This window comes from Eschrichtius robustus, chromosome 10, assembly GCF_028021215.1.
Source record: "Eschrichtius robustus isolate mEscRob2 chromosome 10, mEscRob2.pri, whole genome shotgun sequence".
Lineage (NCBI taxonomy): Eukaryota > Metazoa > Chordata > Mammalia > Artiodactyla > Eschrichtiidae > Eschrichtius > Eschrichtius robustus.
The window spans coordinates 20,735,499-20,753,226 of NC_090833.1; the positions used below are offsets into that span (position 1 = coordinate 20,735,499).

The 17,728-nt window shown below is 45.2% G+C and overlaps 1 protein-coding gene across 2 annotated transcripts; it reads left to right on the plus strand.

Annotated features, from left to right (window-relative positions):
* Nucleotides 1-41: 41 nt before the first annotated feature.
* Nucleotides 42-15,964, plus strand: RNF183 (ring finger protein 183). 2 transcript variants are annotated; one of them, XM_068552990.1, is made up of 3 exons: nt 42-206; nt 9,503-9,963; nt 14,898-15,964. In XM_068552990.1, the coding sequence occupies exon 3, from the start codon at nt 14,941-14,943 to the stop codon at nt 15,511-15,513; it is 573 nt and encodes a 190-aa protein (XP_068409091.1). In that variant the 5' UTR covers nt 42-206; nt 9,503-9,963; nt 14,898-14,940; the 3' UTR covers nt 15,514-15,964. The 2 variants fall into 2 exon arrangements, with proteins under 2 accessions (XP_068409091.1, XP_068409092.1); XM_068552991.1 differs by lacking the exon at nt 9,503-9,963.
* The last annotated feature ends 1,764 nt before the right edge of the window (nt 15,965-17,728 follow it).

Below are 17,728 nucleotides of genomic sequence, written 5' to 3' on the forward strand. Positions count from 1 at the left end.
AGCCCTGGTCCGGGAAGATCCCACATGCCGCAGAGCAACTAAGCCCATGTGCCACAACTACTGAAGCCCACGCACCTAGAGCCCGAGCTCCGCAACAAGAGAAGCCACCACAATGAGAAGCCCGCGCACTGCAATGAAGAGTAGCCCCCGCTCGCCACAACTAGAGAAAGCCTGCATGCAGCAACAAAGACCCAACGCAGCCAAAGGTAAATAAAAATAAATAAATAAATAAATGTTTCCCTACACTCTACACATGCTTGATATAAAAATTCCTTATCCGTGCATTTTAAGTAGAAAATAGGTTAATAAATCCAAATGTATTATAGGATTTTTCAGTCTTACATGCTCTAATTGGGTACTCTCAGCACCTAAGATACAGGCTGCTAAAATGCATTCATTTGTGCATTGAACACTTCATTTTAGAGGCTATTCCTCTAAAACCATATAAAGGAATTTTCCGAAGACAGTTGACTTTTTCTTTTTTTTTTTTTTCTTTTTTCTTTTTTGGCCGCGGTGCGCGGCATGCAGGATCTTAGTCCCCCTACCAGGGATCGAACCCGCGTTCCCTGCAGTGGAAGCGTGGAGTCTTGATCACTGGACCACCAGGGAAGTCCAAGTTTTTTCTAGGAAAGTATATAAACCCTTGGAATCTGGCCAATTATATTTTAAATTTTTAAAAAATTTTATATATTTACTTATATAAGTTGAAAATATTTATATATTTAAGGAAAAATGCATGGTGATTATTAATGACCTTTTTATTTTTTGGTGGCTTACACTATCTTATAAGAGGACCTTTATTTTTACTGAGGTTAAAAATAACCTGGAAAAGAGTGATTATTTTCTTTAAAATAGCTACGAGCAAGTACTGTGATGCAGCGAATATCATCGGTATCCCCAAAGTATCAGACAAGTCCCCATTATCACTATCTTCCTGAACAGTGATTATTAAAGAAGGTTCCCCAGGAGTTCTGAGTTTACTGTCACTGAAACAGAAATAATGTCCGATCTTTTAGCTGTAGCAGCAGAAATGTACCTTCAGATGTGTGTTTTCAGCACTGGTATCGAGAGACGTGTTGTTTTCAGTCTGTAACAGCCTTCATTTTGACACAGGAATGGCAAGTATAGAACTCAGGCCACTTGTTTTTTAAATATTTATTTATTTATTTGGCTGCACCGTGTCTTAGTTGCAGCACACGGGATCTTTCATTGCAGGGCGCGGGCTCTTTGTTGCGGCACAGGCGTCTCTCTAGTCGCGGCGCTCGGGCTCTCTAGTTGTGGCGCACGGGCTCTAGAGCACGCAGGCTCAGTAGTTGAGGCGCAGGGGGCTTAGTTGCCCCGCGGCATGTGGGATCTTAGCTCCCCAACCAGGGATCGAACCCACGTCCCCTGCATTGGAAGGCGGATTCTTAACCACTGAACCACCAGGGAAGCCCCCACTTGTTTTTTTTAATCTTTTAACACTAAGATAAAGGAACTTAGCTTTTTCTGAATGGCCTTTTTAAAGCATAATTATCAAAGAACAGCTTCATCATTAAAACACAGCAGACTGTTAGTTGTTCCTGAAATGGGCACTTCTTGGCACGGGCAGTCCAGCTAAGACAGCATTCCCAGCTAGGCACAGCCATAAGAATAAGTTGGTGTCAGTGGACCGTGAGTGGAAGTGATGTAACTTCCACCCTATTAGCTCAAAAGGAGTACGTTTGTCCAGGATTTCCCCTCTGGGTCCCTTCCCACTAGGTGGGATGCAGACTGCCAGCAACAGCTTCAGCTATTCAGATAAGGACAAGATGATGCAACAACAAGAAAGAAGGAAGCTGGGGCCCCAAATAACCTCCAGGAGCTGAGCTGTTCCAGCAGCCTGACCAGCTGTACTGTGACTTGAAAGAGAACTTCATTCTTTTTAAGCCACTATATATATATATATATATACACACACACACACACACACATACACACATATATAAACTTTTAATTCAAGTTTAGCCATCACAGAGTTTCAAATGTCTTAAGTTTATAGCTGGCTGAATTTTCTTAAACTGAACACACTCTAGTAACCTAGATGAAGAAGTATAATACATCCAGGAACGCAGATGGCCTCCCTCATACTCCCCTTCAGAACTATCTGCCAAGGTATTTGTAACGGCATAAATTGGTTTTGTCTGCTTTTCTACTTTATATAAGTAGAATCATATTGTAGTAGATGGAAGATATGGCCACAAGCTTCTCCCATCCCTGTATGTGTGACCCTTTGCAAAGTAACTTCTCATTAATAGATGGGATCTATTTTCCCAGCCCTTGAATCTGTGATGGCCTTTGACTTGGTTTGACCAACAGAATGCAGAACGAATGCTATGCAAGTCTGAGGCTCAGCCTTAGGGAGAGCTTGCAGCTTCACTTTCACCCTCTTGGAATGCTACTCCGAGGCTTCCACGTCAGGGAGTGACCTAGGTCCTGTGGAGAAGAACCCTGTACCACCACACATGTGAACAAGGTCACCTTGGACCTTCCAGCCCTGCCAAACCTGCAGCTGAATGCAGCCATAGATGAAATCAGAAGAGAAAGTGCGCAGCTAGCCCACAGAATCATGAAAAACAAATTGTTTTAAGACTAAGTTTTGGGACAGTTTGTTACCCAGCAGTAGAGTTAGGTGAAACAATATATGCTCTTAATTTTCGTCAGGCTTCTTGGGCTCAACATGTTTGTGAGATAGATTGACATTGATAGTATTCTATTGTGTGACAGTATTATAATTTATCCATTTAACTACTGATGGGCATATGGGTGTTTCTAGTTTGGGGCTCTTATAATTAGTGCTGCTATGAACATTCCATTAGTATGTCATCTGGTGAAATATGCAGGCATCGTATTCACTATATAACCAGGGGAGGCCATTCTGGGCCACAGGGTAGAGTGCATGATCAGCTTTAGTAGATACCACCTCTTTTCCAAAAAGTTTGTCACAGTTCACATTCCCACCAGCTGTGGAGGACCTTCAGCAGAGTTTCCGTTGTTCCATACCCTTGCTAACACTTTGTGCTCTTAAACTTTGCAAACCTCAGGTTTAAAGATGAGTGGGTAAATGTTGAAGACTGTACGAGGGAAGTGTCAGCTCCACGGGCCAACATTAGAAAGAAGCTGGACCAGCTGGTTTTGATTCTACCTTTCTTCCTGACACCTCCAGTTAAGAGGCCAGAATTTTAACAGTGAAACTTTATATGCTCTACACAAACTACTTTCACAATCATAATTTCATGAGTCTTCCAATAAAATACCACTGGTGTCAACTAGCACTGCAGGTCCAGGTGCTGGACTCGCAGTCCATCCAGAAATAGTCTTTTGGAAACCAGCCACCTTCACATGACTAATAACCTTGTACACATTTAAAATGGGGCTGCATGAAATGTTGTCCATGATTCACCCTAAGTGAAAAACACAGGTGACAAAACAGCCCCATACAGCCTCATCCCATTTTGGTAAAAATATATCTGCACATATGTCTATACATTCATAGATGAAGGTCTGGAAGAAATAGAGCAAAAATGTTAACAGTGTTATCTCTGGGTATTGAGTTTAAAGATGAATTTATCTTCTACTTTATGCCTTTTTATTTTTGTAATGAGGATGAATCAGTTTCATTTAAAAAACTTAATTATTTTTGAAATAGATAACTCATTCACATAGTCACAATCAAGAGTGCAAGAGTTTATACATTAAAGTCTCCCTCTCATCCACGTCTGCCTTCCATCTGGCTCCCTCCAGAGGTAATCAGTGTTACCAGCATCTAATGTACTCTTTCAGAGACATTTCACGCATATACTACAAGCAAATACATAAATTTGTTATTTCCTTTGTCACTTTTATGACCAAAAACAAGACTATTTTCATTTTGAAGAAAAGGTTGTAGAAGACTATTTTATGATGTGGAAAGATAAGCGGAAAGGCTACAAAACAGTACCTAGAGTATGACATATTTTATAATGTATGAAAAAATTTTGCATTTAAAATACTTATAAAGAGACTGAAAGGCTATACACTGAAAGGCTATGATAAACATACCTTTGTCCAGAAAGAATTTTTCTTTGTTTCTAATTACCATCCGTAGAAAAGTTCTTATTGTGAAACCATAATTCAGGTTTCATACTGAAGATTCTATGACCCATTTGTCTGAACCATGTGATAATAAGAATACAATAATACAATTACAAAAACCACTTTGAGTTGCCTCTCATCCAGAAGATGTTATTTTTACAGTCTTATTTATTGTGGAGAGGGCTTTATGTTAGACCCTTCACATTGTTTGGATCCTGAGCTTTATTTTTTCAGTGGTCATCTCTGCATGTAGGATTTTGGGTGAGTTTATTTTCTCCTTATAGGTGGCAGTGTGGCCTGGGTTTAGGGCGTGGACTCCAGCACCACCATGCCTGGTTCAAATCCCAGTCTGCCGCTGCTTAGCCTCACGACCTCGGGCAAGAGACTTAATCTGTGTCTCAGTGCCGTCATCTGTGAAATGGAGATGGTATGATGGTAGCACCTACTCACAGAGTTGTCATCAGGGATGTCATACGATTCAGGTAGAGCCCCTCGAATAGTGCCTAGCATTGTTCCTAAGTGTCAGTGTTATATTCATCTGAGTTGCCTAATTTTTCCATATTGGACATGTACTACAATAAAAGTTAAAGAATAAACTCCCATGAGAGAAGGGAAACTAGACAGATGTAGAGACGAGCACAGATGAGAAAGTGCCATAGAGAAGAGTGCAAACCATGAGGCCCCGGGAACCCAGCGAGGAGGGAGGGGCCCAGCTTCCTGATTTCGACTAAAAGCCCCGTGAAAGGATCCCTTTGCCGGTACTGCAAGCTGAGCATTCCAAGAGCAGAGATGGACTTTGGCCCAGGAGCCTTCTCTCCGAGCATTTGGAGAAGGCCTTTGAGACCTTCCTGGAAACTGCCCTGGCCCTTCCTTGTACAAACGGCCTCTTGCAACTTTTTGCCACTGTGTTCCTGCCAGGGGTCACGTGGAGAAAGGCTTCAGAGTAAGTGTCAGGACTTACCTGGCTGTGCCTGGCCCAACTCACTCCAAGGACCTTCAGGGGGCAATTACTGCTGCCCTGATGTGGCGGCAAGTCTGGGGAACTGGAAGACAAGATGCTTCATTCACAGCCCAGCTGGAGGAAGAACCGTCCAATTGCAGTTCTGTGTTTCTAAACACACCAGGTGGCATGGGCAGGAGGCCTGCTGTCCTGTGTCCTCAGCCGGGAACCCTCTGCCTGGGGACAGAGAGAGGAGGGGAAGGCAGATGAAGGGAGAGGAGGAAAGCGCAGGACCAGGAGCTGGAGGCCCTGGGGTCCAGCCTTAGCTCTGACATTTCGCATTGATGTTAGCTGGGATAAATTCTTAGTTTCATCAAAATCCAATCACTCCTCACAGAATGCCTTGAATTGATCTGGGAATAACAATGCCAGATGTGACCTGCTTGATGAAAGGAATTATGTGAACTACTTTATATTTGAAAGAATATCTAGATCCTGTAGTTCCTGCTAAGTCTGAGGTAAACGAGGGCTGGGAAATAGTGTTATATCAGTGTTTCTAAATTTATTCAATTGACACATTTTTAAGATAAAATAAAATAATAAAACAGTTCATAATCCTTATCCACAATGCTAAAATCCCCACGTTCTGGAGACAAAGGTTTTTTTCATTAAATTTGGTGCCAAAATTGACCTGATGGTGCTTATTCTTTTGGGTATCAATCTTTATAATAAATTGCAGAATATTAATAAAATAAAATAAAAAATAAATTGCAGAATATTAATGCATTTGATTACCAGGTGCTGCCTCAGGTCTCACTAGTATATGGTAAATGCATCATATTATCTTCCTAACATATGAAAAATTCTGAATTCTGAAACACATCTGGCCCCAAGGGTTTTGTATGAGGACCGTGACATGTAAAACAAACTCAGACGCTGCACACAGGAAATGGGGAGGGAGGGACGGTGTCCATTCCCAGGCTGAGATTCACCCAGCCCTGTCTGGGACATCTTCTTCCTGGTGTCAGATCCTTGAGAAGTCTTTAAGAACCTGAAGACAAATGTACCCGGGATGAGTCAAGGAGCATATACTGGGGATATTTTTTCCTAAATTAGTCCTCATACTTCAGCGTGTCTCTGAATCCCCCTGGGGATCTTGTGAAAATGCAAATTCTGACTCAGTAGGTCTGGAGTGGGCCTGAGCTTCTGCATTCCTACCAATCTCCAGGTGATACCTCTGCTGCTGGGACTGTTCTGGCCTCTGGATAAGCCTAAGGCATGGCTCCAAGTGATAACAATGTGGTGCCCCACAGGGAGAGTTGCCCCGTGCCCTTGGCGGGGGTGGGAGCTCGCTCAACACTGATCACCTGACCAAAACCTGCCTCGTCACCGTCTTTTCTCCATCCTCCACTGCCCATTTACTGCCTTCTGCTGTCTCTTCCTCCCCACATGGTTCAGGCCACCCTCCGCCTCCATTCCCGACCTTGGCTGGGCCCCACCAAATCTCATGACTCTTCACTCACCCGGTTCCAAGGTACTGCTTAGACGAGGTGCTTTTCCAGCTGACTGACCTCACCTCCGAAGCATGAACTAAATTAGTTCAACTCTCAAATTCCTGAGATGGCTCACTATCTATCCTGGGTATCTCCCCGGAAAATTTTCCACTGTTTGCAAAGTACTCCCTAGCCCTGACCACCCAGAGATATTAATGATAATGCATTTGCTCACTAGACAAGCAGTGACCCGGGAAAGGGCCATGGGTTATTTTATTTTTATGTCAATGCTTGCAATGCCCTGACTGATTTCTTACACACCCTCCTTGCTTCTTTTTAAGTTCTGGATTCCCGGGTTGCAGAAAACTCAGACTTCCTTGTTTTCCAAGTGAATTTTCCTATTACAAAAGTAATACATATTTATTAATAAAAGTTTAGAAAATATAGTTAAGAAGAAAATGGCAATACCGGTAAACTTAGCACGCAGAGATAACCATTGGGACATTTTGTCTCATGGCCTTTCAGGCTTTATATATAAATTTTGTTTTACAAAATCTGGATCATACCTATAACATTTTGTAACTGCTTTGCCCCCCTCCATTTATAGTATATTGTGACCATTTTCACAGATCAATAAAAATTCTTCTGCAATAGCATTTTTTTTTTTTTTTTTTTTTTTATTTGTGGCTGCGTTGGGTCTTCGTTGCTCCGTGAGGGCTTTCTCTAGTTGTGGCAAGCGAGGGATACTCTTTGTTGCAGTGTGTGGGCTTCTCATTGTGGTGGCTTCTCTTGTTGTGGAGCACGGGCTCTAGGCGCACAGGCTTCAGTAGTTGTAGCTCGCGGGCTTAGTTGCTCTGCGGCATGTGGGATCTTCCCGGACCAAGGCTCGAACCCATGTCCCCTGCATCGGCAGGCGGATTCTTAACCACTGTGCCACCAGGGAAGTCCTGCAATGGCATTTTAAATAAGGGACTTCCCTAGCAGTCCAGTGGTTAAGACTTCACGCTTCCACCACAGGGAGCATGGGTTCAATCCCAGGCCAGGAATAGAATGAAGGCCAAATATTTCTTATTATAAATCACAATATCACACATATCTTTTGGATACTTCCAGGGAATTATATTATTATGTAAAAGTGTATAAACTTCTTCATGGTTCGCATGAGTTGCCAGAAAGCATGGCTTCCAAACTCTCAAATACGAACCAGATCCTTTGGGCTGAATCAGTGTCTTGAATTCTCACTAACCTTAGTTAACCTTAGTTAACCAGAAGTGATACTGGAAAGCAGGGCGTTCTAGGGCTGAGAGGGAATTCCAGGCCACCAGGTCATGCCTTGAGGCATCCCTCTGTCTCCTGCTCAGAAAGAGGAAAAATGCTTAGAGGTCTTTGTTAGGGATCTATAACTTCCCAAAGAACACAGCTATTTTTCAGACAATTCAAGGCTAATCTAAATCCTGCAATCATTTTGGCATTTATTTTTCCAGCCAATATTTATATATTTAAAATGAAGGGATTAGGGGAACTTCCTGGTTGTCCACTGGTTAGGACGCAGCGCTTCCACTGCAGGGGGCCCGGGCTCAATCCCAGGTCAGGGAACTAAGATCCCGCATGCCTTGAGGCGCAGCCAAAAAAAAAAACAACAAACAACAAATGAAGGGATTAGATCAATAAGGGAATGGTTAAGTAATTTGTGGTACAGCCATTCAATGAAATATGATACAACCATTAAAAAACTGAAAAAGCTCTTTATGCACTAATACAGAATGATATCTCAGATACATCGTTAAGTGAAAAAAGCAAGGTGTAGAACCATGTATACCAAATGCACATTTGTGTAAAAAGGAGGACTAGGAATACATAGACATTTTGACATAGGAGTTTTGCTTGTGTATTCATAAAGCATCTTTGGAAAGATACACAAGAAACTGATAGTATAATTCCTTAATTTTTAGGGAAATTAGGTAGCTGGGAGAACAACATTTTCATTGCAAAATGAAACCTCTCGTGCTGAACATGCAAATGTATTACCTCTTCTAAAACAAAAATTTTAAAACACAAAATAAGGGGACTAGGGCATTTGATTACATCATAAAATACATTTATTTCTGTTTATTCTCCAAACCCCAATTTAAATGGTCAGTAAAGGAATAAAAGAAGAGGACCATATGTACAGAGAATAGGAGAGGGAACAAAAGATGGATCGTATGAACACACTTTTGGGAGACAGTGAGGCAACGGCACAGATTTCAGAGTCATACTTGCAGTCCCAGCTCTTTAACTTGCTTCTCATGAGCTCTTGGGCAAATAAACCCCTTACTTGCTTTGAGCTTCTGATTCCTTATCTGTGGAAGAGTAAGGACAAGTCATTTATTTTATGTGATCCATATTGTGCCTTGTGGGAGTGTTGGGAGGATTCATTGTCCCAGATCAGAAGCATTTAATAAAGCACATAAACTGCTATTATTACTTTTAATAATAGTAGCGGGTTTTAGCTAATATTATGTTAATGTTTTCAGTCTGATAGGAAAAATAGCAGTATCTTATTTTAAATCTGAATTTCTCTAATTATAAATGAGGTTGAACAATTACATATATTTTCCACTTGTATTTCTTTTTCTGTGATTTGCCTGATCATCTCTTAATCATAGTTAACATTTACTGCATGTTACTGTGTACCAGGCACTGTGTTATGATCTCTGCATGCATTATCTCATTTAACCTGTGGATCAAATAGGTAAAATTATTATGCCCATTTTCAGCTGAGAAAAATAATATTTAGAGAAATTAATTTGCTCAAGTCTCCATCACTAGTAAGTAGAGTCTGGATTCTGAGCAAGGACTTGACTCTGACCCAGAAATCTGACTTGATTGAGAACCCAGGCTCTTCAGGCTTATGCTTCAGTGACTCTCCCCTAATGGTTTTCCTTTTGGATTAAATAATTTTCTCAATATTTTGCAAGTGCCCTTTGTATTTTAGTTGCAGGGCGCAGAGTAGGAAAGGATCGATCTGCACCGAGGGGCAGAAGTGGCATCACAGACAACCTGCCTGCCTGTCAACTGCCCATAAGGCTGTGTGTGAGCCAAGGCGGTGCAGTCAGAGGTGATGCAGGAGACCAACCGGGTGCAGAACAGAGGCCTGCAAAGATGAGTGGACTTCGACCCCCTTAGAGAGAAAGCAAGAGCGACTCACAGGAGGAAGATGAAACCAAAGCTTCCAGGCTGTCCCTGGTAGGCTCAGACAGTCCAAAGGCAGCAGAGGGAAGGAGAGAAAAACCTGAGATGGAGAGCTGGCCGAGAGCTTCCTGAAGACCATGCAAATGAGGCACGCCCACAACTGCCTGGAAACCAGGCCGGGAGAAGTCAGAGCCCAGAGCACATGCTGCAGGGCCGTGCTAGGCAAAGGAGCAGGAGGAGGTGGAGGAGGCGCTGAGGGAGCAGGTAAGGAACCAGGGAGGGTCGTGGAGGGACGGGTCACAGGGCCCTGCATCCTGAGAGGCAGCGTCGTCCACCGACCGGGTGAACGCTGTCCTGGGAGGCAGGGCTCCTGGGATCATCTTTCAAGCTCAGCCATTCTTTAGCTGTGAAGCCTTGGGCAAGTCACTTCACCATTCTGAGCCTTGATGTTCCCATCTATAAAATGAGTAAAAATAGCATGCTACCTATGTATTGAGCATCTGCTGTGCTTTGCTGGGCACATAACAGTCATTATCCCTTCCTCACAGCAAGCTCATAAGGTGAGATCATTAGCCTATATTACAGAGGAAAACAAAGCTCAGAGAGGTTAAGCCATTTGTCTAAGACCTCACAGCAAAGAAGTCTGGTTCCATAGCTGCACACTGTCGACTCCTGATCCTGCTTCCTTCAGAGGGTGGTTTTACAGAATCAAATGGTCTATGCAAATGGAAAAAAAAAATTGTAAAAGGCAATTTATACCGTCAAGATGTGAGTTACCACACTTAGACCCCGGCCAGGACTGAGGCCCTTTGTAAACTGGGAAGTCCTATAAAAATGCTAGTTCTTCACCTCTCTCCTCTGGAGGTTGAAAGTATTGGGGTGATGTTACAGACAATGGATGTTTGGCTGACTGACCTGGTCACAGACTGAGGCGATGTCTTTGGGGTGGTATTGGGATGTCCTGGCTTGAGAGTGAGTCGTTGGTGGATAAGTGGCCAGAGTCCCTCCTGGAGACAGACTCTGAAACCACAGACAAGGCCTGAGGTGACCATGGCAGATAAGGGCCCAGGTGCTGATTCAACAGTGATCATCCCTCCTCTTGAGCATCCCTTTACAGCTTTGGCCGTGGAACTTCAGAGAATGGAAGTCTGCTTCGTGGGGAGGGGAAGATCTTTAAGGGTAGTAATACAAGCTTAGTGCAATAAAGTTAGAATTTTCAGGCAAGAGAATTAAAAGCAAACAAACTAACAAACCTATAATCTTACCCCTAGAGATAACCACTGTTGACATTTCAGTGTTTGTTTTTCCACACATTTTTTTCCATTGCACACATATATTGAAAAATTAGATCGTACTGTAATATGGTTTTATTACTGGTTCTTTTCACTTAATGACATGTCATGACGTATTTCCATACCAATAGATGTTTTATCACATCATTTAAAGGCTGCAGAATGTCTCTTTGTATGGATGGAGCATAATTTATTTAATAAGTGTCCTACTATTGGATAATTAGGCAGTTTTCAATTTTTAACCATTAGAGCCGTGCTTTCTACCCAAATCTTGGCACAGGTCCTGGATTATTTCCACAGGATAAATTCCCAGTGGGGGAACTGCTGAATCAAGGTTATGTATATTTTAAGGCCTTTGATAAATACTAAAGGTCTGCTTCTGACACACTCTGGAATTCAGGGGCTTCTCAAAGCTCAATGCAGAAAATTTCGTGGCCTCAAAGTCAGCCTTGAGCCTTCCTCTCTCTCAAATCCATTTGCAGGGATAATGCAACCCACCTCATATATAGTCTTTACTGGGTGCCAGGCTCTGTCTAAGAGCTTTACCCTCCGAGGCACCACTTTTAGCTTCCTTTTCAGAAGAAACTGAAGAACAGAGAGGTTAAACAGTTCACTTGGAATCACAGCCCTAACAAGCAGTGTGTTGGGGGTCAATAGCCTTGACAACCTGGTTCTAGAATCTATGCTGTCCACTGCTTCTTGGAAAGTATATTTGATTGCATCTGCAAAGATATCTTTCACCCATCCCTTTGATCTTCTCCACCAACGCCTCACATGCATCAAGCCCCACCATCCCAACCTGGACGATGGCTAGAGCCCCTAACTGGTCTTCCATTTCCACTCATCCCTTTCACTCTGTCTTCTGCTCTGCAGCTGGAATGTTGCTTTAAAAATGGAGATAGGATCGGGTCACCCCCCACCCCCCAACCCTGCCGGCAAGCACATACATACACACACACTCAGCCCTAGAATAAAACCCAGATGCATTCCCCAGCCTCCAGGGCAGCCTCTCTGGCTTCTTCCTAAAAGCCACTTCTCCATCCAGACCCACCCACTACACCCCAGTCACCCGGCCTCCTTTCACTTCCTCAAAGACAGAGCTTTTTCTCACCCTAAGGCTTTGGCACATGCTGTTCCCTTGAGCTCGAATGCTCTTTTTCCACCCTGCAGGGCTGGATTCTTCTCATCCTCTGGTCTTGGCTTTCATATCACCTCTCAGGAGAAAGCTTCCCTGGTGATCTCACCTGAAGCAACAAGTCCCCTGAGCCCATTTTCCTTTGCGTCCTTTATAGTATTAATTAAAATTGTGTATTTATTGCCCATCACTCATTAAATGTCTCTTCCCCTCACTAAACTCTAAATGTCATGAGGTCAAAGACCATGTCTATTTTGTTCCCCATTATTTACCCAGTGCCTAGCACAGCGCCTGGCACGTGGCGAGCTCTCATTAACTCAATGACTGCTCATAGAAAGGACGAATCGTCCACAGAAGGAGGCATTCATTGGTGAGGATCTTTGGCAAACTATCCGAGCTTCAGCCAGAGCTGTTCCATCCTCCTCCTGCATGTCTTCACTTCCTCTTCCCTGTCACGAGGCAGTGACAGAGGTCTAGGGTCTAGAAGGAAACCAGGAAGCCATGGGTGAGAATGTAAGCAGGTTTTGCTTCAGGCACCAACTCAGTCAGGGTAGATGATGTCATATCGGGGGCACAAGGGAGACTCGTTACCCCCAGGTCCCCCCTGCATGGTTCCTGGATTCCTACCATGAGAGACTTCTGGCCATGAGGAATCTCCTAGTGAAAAGCAAACACTCACTATCCAGTTAATAACACACATCCAGCAGGTGGACTGAATGGGTGAGGGTTCTACCTTTCTGACAGCAGCACGGTGGTGGCCTGGAAGTCCAGGTGTCACCACTAACTAGTGGGTGACCTTGGGTGAGAGTCACTTCTTGCCTCCCATCTGCAAAGTGAGTGGTTAGGATGGAGAAGAGGTTTTTTAACTTTTTTTTTCCTCAGAAGCTCAAGTCTTCAACTTGTTCCAATGACCAATATGAGAAAAGTCAAGTGTTTCTGGTTGAAATAGGAATGTGGGGCTGGAGTGCTCCTCCTCCCTGACTCCCGCTTTTAAGTCCCAAGGGTGGTGGGAGGGCTGAGTCTTGGACTCCAGGATCTCAGCGGTCAGTGCCTGCCAGGCTGACCATCTGTGTCATCTAAGGACAAAGAAGGCAGCCGGGCTTGCATGTTCTGGGTGTAGCTCCTTGGGCACATTAAGTGATCGGAAGGGGATGGGAGAGGACTTGTTGAATCTGATATTCAGGGAGTATTCAGAGACTTCAGGCTGTGCAGCAGGTGAATTTCATAGCAATTGAAGGGCAGGGCAGGCAGCCCCTTTGTTTGAGAAGGAGGTTTCAGCCATTTTAGAAAAGAAATGAGGGCCCAGGAGAGAGGAAGCCCAGAAGGCTCACTTACCCTCTCCACAATCTAGAAGAAGGAAATTGCCACCCCTGCCTTTCGAGGCCAGGGATCCCAGGTCTTGAAGAGACCGCCCACAATCTCACAGATAACTTGGCTTCCAGGGTTGGTTGTTTGCCACGCCCCAGGGGAACACTGGTGCCTCACCTCACCACTCGCCACCTGGGCAGCTCTCTGGCCTTCGCTGCAGGCAGGTGCGCTCAGGAGACTGCAGCCTGGGCTACCTGGCAGCTCCAGGTGCTGCGTGTACGCTGCTATGGAGACGGGCCCCGGGGTTGGTGGTGAGAAGGCAGTCTCCCAAAGCTTTGCAGATTCTGGAGGGGAAGAGGCTGGAGCCTCAGGCCCTTCAGGGTAATCTGCCTGACAACCGTAGTGCCAAGGAAGGCCAGGTGGGTACTCTGGGAGTTTCTAGGACAAAGGGCGGGAGGAGGAGCCAGGGGAGGCCAAATCTTGGGAGGAGGCGCTGGAAGGGCTGATCTGGGCAGGGGGGCCTCTCCATGTTTCCAGGTCAAGGGGGAAAGCCTTCCCAGAGTCCCCCTTGCCAGGCCAGTGCAGTGCCCTGCACAAAGGCTGGGCCAGTGGGCTCTGAGGATTGGCCCTGCAGCCCAAGGGGAGGAGGGAGAGAGGGCCTGGCATTTGCCCCCAGAGGAGGGATAGACCAGGGAATTCACAAAGCCCATCTCTGTGCTAGTCAGGATCTGAGGCAGCAGGGAAGGAAATATTTGCCCTGTAGCACGAAGCACTGACTGTGGCTCCTCTCCCTCTCCCTGGAGCCCAAGAGGCCAAGGGCAATCACATGCAGCACAAGGAGCACTTTTTATCCATTTCCAAAGCCAGGGTGCCGGCTCCTCGAGCGGGAGCTCGATGATGGTGGGGTGGCTCAGGCCTGGGCCCGGTAGAGGGGATGCTGCAGTAGCACCAGACCTAACTCTACGGCTTAGGAACTGGGTGATCTGAAACAATCGCTTCATTTTTTAAAAAAATTTTTATTGGGGTATAGTTGATTTATACCTGTTAGTTTCAGGTGTACAGCAAAGTGAATCAGTTATACATATACATATATCCATCCTTTTTTTAGATTCTTTTCCCATATAGGCCATTACAGAGTATTGAGTGCCCTGTGCTATACAGTAGGTCCTTATTAGTTATCTATTTTATATATAGTAGTGTGTATATGTCAATCCCAATCTCTCAATTTATCCGTCCCCCCCGCCCCCCTTACCCCCTGGTAACCATAAGTTTGTTTTCTACATTTGTAACTCTATTTCGGTTTTGTAGATAAGTTCATTTCACTTCACCTTTTGAACCTAAGTTTTTTCATCTGTGAAATGTGGGTGATAATACCTTTTAACAACCCACAGGACACAGCCTAGGGCCAAGTACAGGCACGGAGCTTAATGGGTGTTCCTTTGCTCCTTTTCCCTTTCTGCCAGGACGTCCCGTCTCCTGCCAGACCTCCCAGTGTCTGGTCTGAGGATGGCGGAGAAGCAGGGCCGGGAGCCTGAGTGCCCTGTGTGCTGGAACCCCTTCAACAACACGTTCCACACCCCCAAAGTGCTGGACTGCTGCCACTCTTTCTGCGTGGAGTGCCTGGCCCACCTCAGCCTGGTGACTCCGGCCCGGCGCCGGTTGCTGTGTCCGCTCTGTCGCCAGCCCACTGTGCTGGCCTCCGGACAGCCTGTCACTGACTTGCCCACGGACACTGCTGTGCTCACCCTGCTCCGCCTGGAGCCCCACCACGTCATCTTGGAAGGCCGCCAGCTCTGTCTCAAGGACGAGCCCAAGAGCCGCTACTTCCTGCGCCAGCCCCGGGTCTACACGCTGGAACTCGGCCCCGGGCCTGGGAGCCAGACTGGGCGCCCCCAGGACGTGGCCCCTACCACCATCCCCATCCCCAGCCCCAGCCCCAGCCACGACTCTCTGAGGGGGTGTTTCCGCAACCCGCAGTTCCGGATCTTTGCCTACCTGCTGGCTGTCATCCTCAGTGTCACTCTGTTGCTCATCTTCTCCATCTTTTGGACCAAGCAGTTTTTTGGGGGTGTGGGGTGAGCATCTGTTCCAGACAAAGAACCAAGCCTTTCTTGGCTGCTGCTGGGTATGAGGACTGCAGAGCCTCATTTGGGGTTGTCTTCCTTTGTAGTATTGTTCTTTTTTACAATCCAGGGATCGGCTAGGCTGTGCATCTGCTTCTGGGAACGGAGGGAGTCCTACTATAATGAGAACCTCTGAAAGCTAATGGAAAAAGATACAAAGAGAGCTCTGGGTGTGAACCAAGGGTCAAGGAAGGGCCGAGAAGCAAATCTGTGATGACAGGGCTATGTAACACGTTGTACCAAAGGGCTGGGCGATGGCATCCAGGAACCTGACCCACTCAGACAGCAAGCTGCATTTCTTACTGGAGCTGCTTTGAACTCAGGTCACATTTTTTGGAGTTGCTCTTTCTATTATTTGTTGCTAAAAAATTTGGAGAGTGAGCTTCAATTGTGAGCAAATGTGTTTGTCTTCCCCTTTCAGTTTTCTCTTTGGATGTTTTGCCACCAGTCCCAGTAAAAATGGCCTGCATTCATTAATTCATTCACTCACTCATTCAACAACGAGTTGGCTGGTCCTCTGTCAGAACTAGGGGGACAGAAGGGTAGGATGAGCCAGGGGTGGCAGAGTCCTTACCAGCAAGGAGGGCACGTTCACTCAGCTGCTTCTTGTACAAGACGACCTCTTGTCAGTGCGTGGTTTACGGAGTGTTAAAAGAGTAGAAAAGTTTAAAGGTGAAAGAAACCAGAGTCAGTGATCAAAAGAAATCTGGGATTTGGAGGAAGAGATTTTTATTCCTCCTGGTAGGTTTGGGGTGGAGCTCTGATTCCTCTCCTCCAACCGTTGTAATTCTGGCCTTGAGAGGTAAGGCAGGGAATTCCCTGGTGGCCCAGTGGTTAGGACTCTGTGCTTCCACTGTAGGGGGCACGGGTTTGATCTCTGGTCGGAGAACTAAGATCCCACATGCCGGTGGCGTGGCCAAAAAAGAAAAAAAAAAAAAAAAAAGAGGTAAGGCAGAAACACCGGATAGAGTAAAAGCCTTAGTTCCCATCCCAGGCCATGCAGGCAGGGGATTCTGGTTTTCATTTTACGTGACAGAATCTAGGAACCAAGGAAAACTAGATAGAATTTGGATGCTGCTTGACTACAGGTTGCCACCTCTGCAGTATCTAAAACCCTGATTTCTTCTTCACTTTTAATACTGCCTGGTGGCTCAGGGCTCTGAAACAATCTCAAAGTGGTTAAAACACCATCACAAAAAGGTAACATTTTGTTTTTTGGGATTTGTAGAATAAGCTTTCAGAGGCCAGAAATTGGTTTTATTTGCTCTAAATAACATTTTGTAAGTTTAGTGAAACCACCTTCTATAAACTCTTAGGGGTCTTAATGTACAAAATATTCCAAAATAGCCAAGACATACATACTTCATGTTTAGTAAAACCAAACAGTCTTAAGCTCCACTGTGAAGAAAAAGATCTCCGTTATGAAATTGGAAAGCCGCCTACATATCCTGCCAGGGGACTAGCATCTACCTCTCCATTTGCACCACTGAAGATAATTATACTAAAGCTGGGACTTGACGTCTCCCCACTGACTTCATTTCTTTACACATCCTTGCTCCTTAACTCTTGTGCTGGGTAAATTAGGCAATGATCTCACCATATTCTCAGAGCCACAAGGAACAGAGAGAGGAGCCGGGGAAGCTCAGGGAAGAACACTTGCCTCTGTACTAGGGACTACTGCTTCCGAGTTAAGCAGGCTTCACCCCTATTTCACAGATGAAACTGATGCTCCCCAAGTTTAGCTACCTTGTTCAAGGTCACCCAGCTAGCATGTGGTGGAGGCCTTTCAGTCAAAATAGAACTTACACTGTTGGAGTGGCTGATTCACCAAACAAGACACAGCTTTGAGTCTTCTGGGATAGGGAAGGATATACTTAACATTGTGGCATCTTCTGTCTTCACATTCAATAGTTCTAACGTTGGGCAGTGCCATCCTTCTAGAGAGCATTTAGGAATCTTTGGTACCCCAATGCAGGGGTGGGTTGTGCTTCTGGCTGTTAGTACCTCAGAGGTCAGGGATGCTAAGACATGTTGCAATGCTGAAGACATTTCTACACAACAAAATATCATCTGTCCCAAGATGCAAATAGTTTCCTGTTGAATAACACTATAGGCTCCTTGCAAGTTCACAAGGTAGAAGTGGTAAAATTAACTCCCTTTGGCATGAAGTC

Bases quoted from the DNA above. Each gene is read 5' to 3' on its own strand.
- RNF183 (XM_068552990.1), top strand. From the start codon at position 14,941: ATGGCGGAGAAGCAGGGCCGGGAGCCTGAGTGCCCTGTGTGCTGGAAC.